Source organism: Macrobrachium nipponense, chromosome 27 (genome assembly GCF_015104395.2).
Source record: "Macrobrachium nipponense isolate FS-2020 chromosome 27, ASM1510439v2, whole genome shotgun sequence".
In the NCBI taxonomy this organism is placed as follows: domain Eukaryota; kingdom Metazoa; phylum Arthropoda; class Malacostraca; order Decapoda; family Palaemonidae; genus Macrobrachium; species Macrobrachium nipponense.
The window spans coordinates 75,796,557-75,806,059 of record NC_087216.1 but is presented as its reverse complement, the minus strand read 5'-3'; the positions used below and the strand labels follow the sequence as shown (position 1 = coordinate 75,806,059).

Sequence of the window (9,503 nt, the reverse complement as noted above, 5' to 3'; positions counted from 1 at the left end):
TTGGAGTAATGGTTTGAACGAACGAAATCAGTACAGCGCTGATCTAACTGTGAAGAAAGTGATGGAGGAGAATGATAGAATTACATTAGATGAAGCAGTTTCAAAAGCGGCCTGGTGTCATAATACTAACATAACAGTGAAAGGATATGCCCCATTACAGTTACTCACTGGGAGAGCTGTAGTAGTTCCTGGTATAACAAGTGGAAATGTAGCTACCGAATCTTTAATCTCTGAGTCAGAAGCAGTCAGAAGACATATTGAAAATCAAAAAGAAGTGAATAAGAAGTATAGAGAAATTGAGTATGGTGAAAAGTTGAAAATTGCCTTAAACTCAAGAAATGCGTCTTTTAATGATTATCTATATACACCTGGGGAGAAAGTATTTTACCAGCACAAAGGTGGAAAACAATGGTTTGGTCCCGCTACGGTGGAAAAGATGGAAGGGAGAAGTGTATGGATTTTAGCAAATGGAGATATGAAAAAGGTAGCCTCTTGTCATTTACAACCTTACGGAACGTTAAGGACTTCAGCTCATGAGAAACAAAGATGTGAGATTGCGTCGAAGGATGAGGCAGCTATTACTGACCTGTCCGAGAGTGAAGAAATTAACTTAGAAAAGAGAGAAGAAGCGACAGTTGTTAGTAAACCTGATTTGGCAGAAGAGAATTATGACAAAATGACCGTGAAAGATCATCTTCCATCTGAAAAAAGACCGAAGAAAAGTAAAATTATAACTATGACCTTCAAGAATGGAGAGGAATACAAGGGAAAAAGTGACTGAAGTGAACAAACCTAACTCCAAGCGCAAATTCGTGTGCTTCATAAAAACTAGAGGGAGGTAAAACTATTGAAGTTGACTTCGAAAATGAAATAAGGGACTGGAAATATCTGATTAATGAAAAAGAAGAAGAAACTGAAGTAAGAGAGACTAAAGAAAATGTCGAACTAGATAACATTGGTACTTACTGGATGAAAATGTCAAATGACGAGTGCTTAGTAGAGGAAATAACCACATATGTAGTAGAAGTTCCAAGAGTCGTCATCATGAGCCTGAAGTTACAAACGCTAAAGAAAAAGAACTTGAAAATTTTGAGTATTATGAAGCATTTGAAGAAGTAAAAGATCAGGACAAGAGAAAATTGGTTCAAGGTGGGTCATAACTGAAAAAGAGAGACAAGATGGGCAGAAGACCAAAATAAAAGCAAGGTTAGTTGCTAGAGGATTCCAGGAAACGGAGAAACCAAAATCAGATTCCCCAACCGCCTTGAGAGAGTCTTTCAAGACTTTCATCGCAGTATCGGCTAATGAAGGATTTGAACTGGAGAGCGTCGACATTTCAGCAGCTTTCTTACAGGCCGAAAAGCTTGAGCGTGATGTGTTTGTTGAACCACCCAAAGATGTAAAAAAGGAAGGAACCATTTGGAAACTGAACAAGCCAATCTATGGGCTTGAAGACGCAGGTAGGAGATTTTGGCTTAAAGTAGACAAGATTTTTAAAGCAAGAGGAATGAAAACACTGCATGGAGATAACGCCTTCTACTACCTCCATGACGGCGGATCATTACTTGGTATGATTTTATGTCATGTTGATGATTTTTCGATTTCAGGAAAAAGAGAATTTGTGGATATGATCAAGGAACTTCTAATGAAAAATTTTACGATTTCTAAGGTGGAGTCATCCGAATTCAGATTTACAGGGATTGATATAGTTAAAACAAGAGAAGGAATAGAAGTAAGCATGGAGGATTATGCCCAATCTATTGAGGAAATCAAAGAAATAAGGAAAATTGGAAATGACGAACCTCTAACAAAAACCGAATATAAAGTTTTCAGGAAGTATGCAGGAAAAATCCAGTGGTTGGCGGAAAATGTCCGACCCGACTTGGCTATTGTTGGATTGAACATGTCTATGAAAAATAAAGATGCTACGATCGGTGACCTAAAGAGAGTAAACAAAATTGTTAAGAAAATTAAATCAAGAGAAAGCAAAATAAAGTTCGGTAAAATAGGGAAGAAAGAAGACCTGAAAATTTATGGCCTCGGCGATGCGAGTTACAGATGTGACTCAAAGTCAATTGGGGGTAACTTGATTTTAATGGGAAACAAGAAAACTGATATAGTAGCTCCTATATATTGGAAAACCAAAACCATCAAACAAGTTTGCCATTCGGCCAAAGACGCCGAAACGAGAAACTTAACTAAATTAGTAGATGACAGTGTTTATTTAGCAAAAAGTGTTGAACAACTTATGTTTGGAGAAAAAGGAGGAAAAATCCCAGTAAAGCTGTTCACGGACAGCAGACCAACACTGGAAAGTATAGCCTCATCAAAACAGGTAGAAAGAAAATTGTTAAGAAACGCAGTGGCAGACTTGAAGGAGAAACTAATTCATAAAGAGGTAGAATCATATAGTTGGCTGAATACTAAAGACATGATAGCAGACATATTAACAAAGGAAAATAAAGAGAGTGATGACATGGTGGATGTCTTAGTTAGGGGAAGACTTAGAATGGCTTTAAATGAAGACAATCTTGTTCATTTTAAAAACGATGAGTTCAGGCTAGAAAAAATGTGTTAAAATTAAAGAGAAGGGAAACAGGTTTTAAATATATGTGTAATTTCTTTTGCAATTCTTAGATATTTATGCAATGGAATGTTGTATGCGAGGTAGACTATTATAGTTCTTTTATTATGAAATGCTATTGTTTGTATTCATATTACAATGTACGTTTAGTTTTAGCTTGATAACGATTTTATATTTGATGCTATATTTTATCCACTTTATTATAATCAGTAACTTCTGTATAGATCTCTGTTTGTTTAACGAAGTAAAACAAAAAAGGACGGCGGGGGAATAACAGATAACAATCCTTATTGCTTGTTTCCCTCGTAGCCTTGGTGTCTTGAGGTAACAATCCTTATTGCTTGTTCCCTTGTAACCTTGGTGTCTTTGAGACTCGAGCTTCGGTATCGCTCCCGTGTATGTTTTAATTAATAAAGTTCCTGTCTGAAGAACTGACGTCTCCTTCATTTCCACCTCCCTGGGTACTATACTTAGTTGCCCCAGTGTTTGGAATAATACCAAAAAATCTATATAAATCAAAAAATAAAAATACAAGGAATTTGTAGTACACCCAGAGTCCAAAATATCTTGATTCCCGAGAGGATGAACTTGATTTCACGATAGCCTTGACTCGATAAAGCCATCAGCTTCAAACAGCCGATTACTACATATCGTCCAAAATGCTTTTCGTTTAGAATCCTGTCAGACCCCGCGCCCCTACCAAAAAAAAAAAAAAAAAAAAAATTGAAGCTTTCACTAAAATGAAACATAATGCTCTCCTGTTTTAATGAGAGAGAGAGAGAGAGAGAGAGAGCCAAAATGAGGAAAATCGACAATTTCGTAATTTGCAATTAGTAGTTTTTGACATGGGCAACTGCCAATTTCGATCTGGAAATAGGAGGAGGAGGAGGAGGAGGAGGAGGAAAATACTGAATCATTAGGCTAAAAAAAGAGAAAATTTAGCCCACCTCAAAATAAAATTGTTAGAGTTTTCATTAGGCCTAATAGATTCTCCACGAGTTGGTCATTGCTGAAAATGGGTCCAATTTGGTCCCCCCTTCTAGACCAATTTCAAACCTGGCACCCAATTTCTGCCTTGCAATTATATAAGATCACTCTAATTCTTTTAATAAACACGCGCTGGAAAGTTATTAGACAAGGTAATAATATGAAAATAATAATAAATGAAATATACAAATATCAAAAAGGGACAAATATACCACATTTAGAATGGAAGGTAATCTTGCCTATTCCAGGCTACATAATAAGACGTTAAAAACACCCTCTTTCATTTGAATTCCATATATTTTATTTCTACGTTTTATGATCGATATTGAAAAGCTTGAAGCCAGACTAGAATTCTCCAGTAACCCTCCTGTAAGGTAGTAGCACCATCAGTGCTCTTCACGTGGTACACTGTAGGCATTACTTAGGGTTCTTAAGGCCCTTAGTTGCAACCCCTTTCATCCTTGACTGTACAGTCACTCATATAAGTTCATGGATGTCTGGGTGTCTGAGCGAGATTTCCATTCCGCCCCTTTCTGGATGACAGGTGTCTGGGAGTGCTAAACTGGCCAAAAGTTCAACTACCTAACTCAGCTGTAGAAAGTCTCGGTGTGTGTCCGTCTTACGTCACTTTACAGACCCGTTGTCCAGAAAGGGGTTGGGTGGAATTCAGCTTTATCCATGAACTTATTTGAGTGACTGTACCTCCGTTCAAATTCTCTTTCTTCCATCTGACCTTCCTCAGCCCTCTCCTGGCAATGGATTCATAGTTCAAATCCTATTTTATCCTCTATTCTCTTCATCAACAAGTTGTAGTACATTCTCTAGTAGATTCACATCAACCGTGCATCTGATGTCTAGCCCCCCTACGACGCTCCTGATCGGCTGTTGATAAGCCGATCACAGGGCTGGAAACTCTCAGTTTCTCTCGAGAGAGTCTGAGAGTTTCCAGCCCCGTGATTGGGTTATCAACAGCCAATCAGGAACGTGGTAAGGGACTGGCCCAGACATCAAATGCACGGTTGATGTGAATCTACTATAGTAGCAATTGATAGAACATTATATTCACATATAGAATTCTGGTAGACACAACCAAACAAAGCTCATTCAACTGACGGCCATTAAGTCTCATCTATTTTAGAGATGCCATTGATGAACCAATATGTTGAACCACTTCTATATATATAATCATATATCTTATAAGTCTTGTAGGCTTTGTATAATGAAACGATTTCTGTATTTATATAAACAACCTGGCTATTACAAGATACCATTTCCATTATGTTAGCAATGTCACGAACGGTCGGATTCGGGGTTAATTAATTACCAGCTCTTAATTAATTTATTTGCGTCACGTTCAGAATTGGCTGTAATGTGTTCGATATAACTGAGAAGTCAGTGGCTTTATACTTCGATAAATATTTAAAATCATTATTTCGTTGCATCAGTTTTCTTTCATTTACCTGTTCGCATTCTATTTTAATACCATCGCCTAGTTACACTTTTTGATCAAACACTTTTGTCATATTGAATTTGAATATTATCTACTTATTTTTTTCCATCGAATTCCATTCCATATTAAATTTTAACATACTAGGTTTAACTTCTCACATTAAGTTTGAATATTATGAACTAGTTAAATTTTTCAAACAGTTCCCTTTTGTATCACAGAATTTTAATATCTACTAGTTAAACTTTTCTGAATATTTTTTGTCTACCTTAAATTTCAATATTAACTGTGTCAATTTTTCTGTCAAATTCCTTTTACAAATTAGATTATGATATCATTTACTAGTTAAATTTTTCTGTTAAATTCCTTTGTCAGATTAAATCTTAATATTATTTACTAGTTAAAATTTTTCTATCAAAATCACATTTTGCATTAAATTTCTATATCATTTACTAGTTAAATTTTTCTGTCAAATTCCATTTCATATTAAATTTTAATATCTATTAGTTAGATTTGTCTATCAAATTCCTTTCCACATTAAATTTTAATATTATATACAAGCAACATTTTTCTGACAAATTACTTTCCATATTCAATTCTAACAGACTAGTTAAAAATTTACATTCTCAAATCTTCGACAACAGGAAAATCACTGTCGACCGACTGACCGATTTGCATCTATTTAGCATTGCAGTCAGTGACGAGCTTTGAATTGCACTGTTCAACGTTTTATATGATTCAACACCTTGTGGACCAATTGTCATTTCATGGACCCAGTAAGTGAGGTCATTACTTTGCTGTTTTGCTTTATATTAGATTAGGTTAGGTTAGGTTAAATCAAGTTACGTTAGGTATGCTTAAATTAAATGTAGTAAGTTAGGTTTGGTTGTGTTAGATTAAAATAAAATAGATTAGGTTAAGTTAAGTTTGTTTTGGTTAAATTAAGTTAGATTTGATTAGAGGTCCTATGTGTTTGACATTGCAGAAAATACCACGTAAAACATGCAAACTCTAACCAAACATAACTTAACCTAACCTTATGTGAGGCCATATAGTATTCAGTGTTAATAAGTGTATTTTTTACAAACTAAGATAAATTTCTTTAACATAGTATGAGTGTCAAACCTAACCAAGAGTTTAAACAACCTAACCTAACCAAAGTTTACCGAACCTAACCTAACCCAACCTAAAAAGTACTTGATGCCATATAGTACTCAGTGTTAATGAGTGTACGTTGATGAGCTAAGGTTAATTTCTTTGTCTGATACAGCAAGACTTTGGCAAACCTACCAAGAATTTACCAAACCTAACCTTATCTAAACCAGTTTACTCAACTTTACCTAACCTACCCTGGGTCTTACACAGTAGAAAATGGTGCAATGTGTATTATCAACAAACCTAACCAAGCATTTACTTAACATAACCTAATCTGACCAGAGTTTACTTGACCTAACCTAATCTGACCAGAGTTTACTTGACCTAACCTAACCCCAGTTTACTTAACCTAACCTAAACTAATCACAGTTTACTTAACCTAAAATAATCTAACCAGAGTTTACTTCACCTAACCTAACCTAACCACAGTTTACTTAACCTAACCTAACCACAGTTTACTTAACCTAATCTAACTTCGGGCTTCCATGGGAAAAAATGTTACAATGCTATGAAACGCCTAATATTGTGGAATATTTCTACATGGGGACTTATGATTGATTGATTCAGCAGTTAAAGTGTGACTGTAGCGGTAATTATTATTCTGTCTTTTCTCTGAAGCCATATTTGTTTCGTGTAAATGTTTACATATATGTGTGTGTATGTGTGTATAGCATTTGTGTACAGATTTATAAATACATATTAAACATACCACCCCGAATACAGACATCGAAGAGAGAATTAGAGAGAGTTGCATAAGCGTCTAGAGAGAGAGAGAGAGAGAGAGAGAGAGAGAGAGAGAGAGAGAGAGAGAGAGAGAGAGAGAGAGAGAGAGAGAGACTTAACCCCAAAGGAGCTTAGATCCCAATCCACATTGATTAATTGGCAACCCTTCCCTCTGTTCAGTGGATTTGCAACACTGGATTTGCAACACTTCCCTTGAATATTGCCTTTATTCTGATGATCTCCATTTTATGCAGTTACTCCTGTTTGGTGTTACTTATCTCCTTCTTTCCTTCTTTTTGACTGATTTTTCTTATTTTCCTTAATACTTATTTTTTCTCTTTTATTTCTTTGAACATTTCTCGAAATTCAGTCAGTATGCAAGCACTTAACCTTATGGAGACCAAATAATAAACTGACAGTCAGATACAAATAAACAATTAACCTCATGGAGACCAAATTGTTTATTGTACCTGACAGTCAGGTACAATAAACAATTGACTTCATGAAGTCAAAAGAAGATTAGATACAAATCAACAATTAACCTCATGGAGACCAAACAAAATAATTGACAATCAGATACAAATAAACAATTAACCTCATGAAGTCAAAGCAAAAGAAGAGACAATCAGATACAAATAAACTATTAACCTCATGGAGTCCAAACAAAACAACTGACAATCAGTTACACAATCACTTAACCCCATAGTCTCTAAACAAAAAAACTGACAATCAGGCATAAGTTAAACAATTAACCTGAGAGTCGATCCTGAGGCAACCGAGCACTTCCTTTTGAGGAGTTTTTCCATTGTCTGAGGTCACTAGACACCATCAACTCCCGATCCATCAGTTCCCAAAATCTCCAAAGTCTCGCTTGGCACGGAAGCGTTGACCGGAAGGAAGTCTCTGGTCCCCTGCCAAGGAACCATGTTTTGGGAACACTTCCTTTTTTTCTTTTTTTTTGTGGAGGAAGGTTTTAATGGATTCCCCTCCATCTCCCATTTCCTCCTCTCACTTCTCATTCTTTTCTTCCATTCTTCGAAGTTTGATGGAGGTCATGAGTTTAATGGGATTTTTTCTTTTAGATTGGTCCGGACCCAGAAGTGGATCAGGAATTTTGTCATCCTGGTTATCTGTCTTTAGAATATTTCATAAGGTTTTTGGTGGATCTCCAGGATATGTTGTGGAATCGTGAGCTATAGCCCAAGGAAAAGTTTATTCGATTTTGAGATTAATGTAGATCCAGAAGTAGATCCGGAATTATGTTTGTCAGTCTGTCTTAACTCTCCTTAAAAACATCTCATTAGGTTCTCTATGAATATCCATGAATTATTGTGGAATCATGACTTATGACCTAAGGAACAGTATCTGATTTTCTGACTGATCCAGATCCAGAAGTAAATCAGGAATTTGGTTTGTCAGTCTGTTTATCAATCCATAATACACCTGATAAAGTTATTGGTGGATATCCAGCAAATTTTGTGAATCAATAGTCATGGTCAAAGAAGGGTAGATTCGATTTTGGGATTGTTCCAGATCCAGAAGTAGATTTAGTGGAATCGTGACCTATTACCGAAGGAACAGTATCTGATTTTCTGACTGATCCTGATCCAGGAATGTGGTTTATCAGTCTGTTTATCAATCCATAATACATCTCATAAACTACTGAGGCTAGAAGGGCTGCAATTTGGTATCTTTGATGACTGGAGGGTTGATGATCGACGTACCAATATGCAGCCTTCTAGCCTCAGTTGTTCTTAAGATCTACGGGTGGACAGAAAAAGTGCGGACGTACGGACAGACAAATAGCCATTTCAATAGTTTTTTTTTTAATAATAGAAAAACTAAAAAAAAAAAATGCAAGAGTTTCACATAAGAACCCTTTTTATCACACGGCCTTGGAACTTATGACGAGCTTGTCTGATGGTGGGCAACTCTTCAATTTAGGATGTAGGTCCCATTTTCTCCGGAGCCTCTCCTTCCAAATGGGGCCTCTGGGACCCCCAAATGGTCATTTAAATGACTCGAAGTTGCGTCGTTTCACTCCGAAATGGAACCCTCGAGTTTTATTCACTCTCTTCTTTTTAGGAGATCGAGCGGAATAATGCGACGTATCGACCCTTGATGCAATTCAACTTGTTTCTTGATGTTTTAGGTACCTACATTTTTTTTATTTATTAGTTAAAGTTTCAGTTTGCATATTTTTCATTACCTGATTACCTAAAACTGTATTTACCTTTTTTTTACCTTCTATTATATATTCATTTCGAATGAACACCATCATATTCTTTGGGAACTCCTCGAATTTCAAGCCAGTGGCCTCTTTTGGTGGGCGTTGGTCCATGTCAATAAGGTTCATCCTTCTGAATAAAATAATAATAATAATAAATAACTAATAATAATAAGAATAATAATAATAATAATAATAATAATACCATGGTGACCACCAAGCGTTGAAGAGAAAGAGAGGGAAAAAAATGGATGAAGTATCAAGATCTGAAAATAGAAATAAGAAGGATATGGGATATGCCAGTGGAAATCGTACCCATAATCATAGGAGCACTAGGCACGATCCCAAGATCCTGAAATGGAATCTAGAAAAACTAGAGG

The 9,503-nt window shown here is 36.0% G+C and overlaps 1 protein-coding gene across 1 annotated transcript in view; it reads left to right on the top strand.

Moving 5' to 3' along the window:
• Window positions 1-895: 895 nt before the first annotated feature.
• The window catches only part of LOC135200740 (uncharacterized), a 12,230-nt gene continuing 3,622 nt past the window's right edge, over window positions 896-9,503 (top strand). Inside the window, exons 1-3 of the mRNA XM_064229345.1 lie at window positions 896-918; window positions 1,150-1,460; window positions 1,608-2,491. Of these exons, the coding sequence (XP_064085415.1) occupies window positions 896-918; window positions 1,150-1,460; window positions 1,608-2,491 (1,218 nt within the window). The remainder of the gene's footprint in view (window positions 919-1,149; window positions 1,461-1,607; window positions 2,492-9,503) is intronic.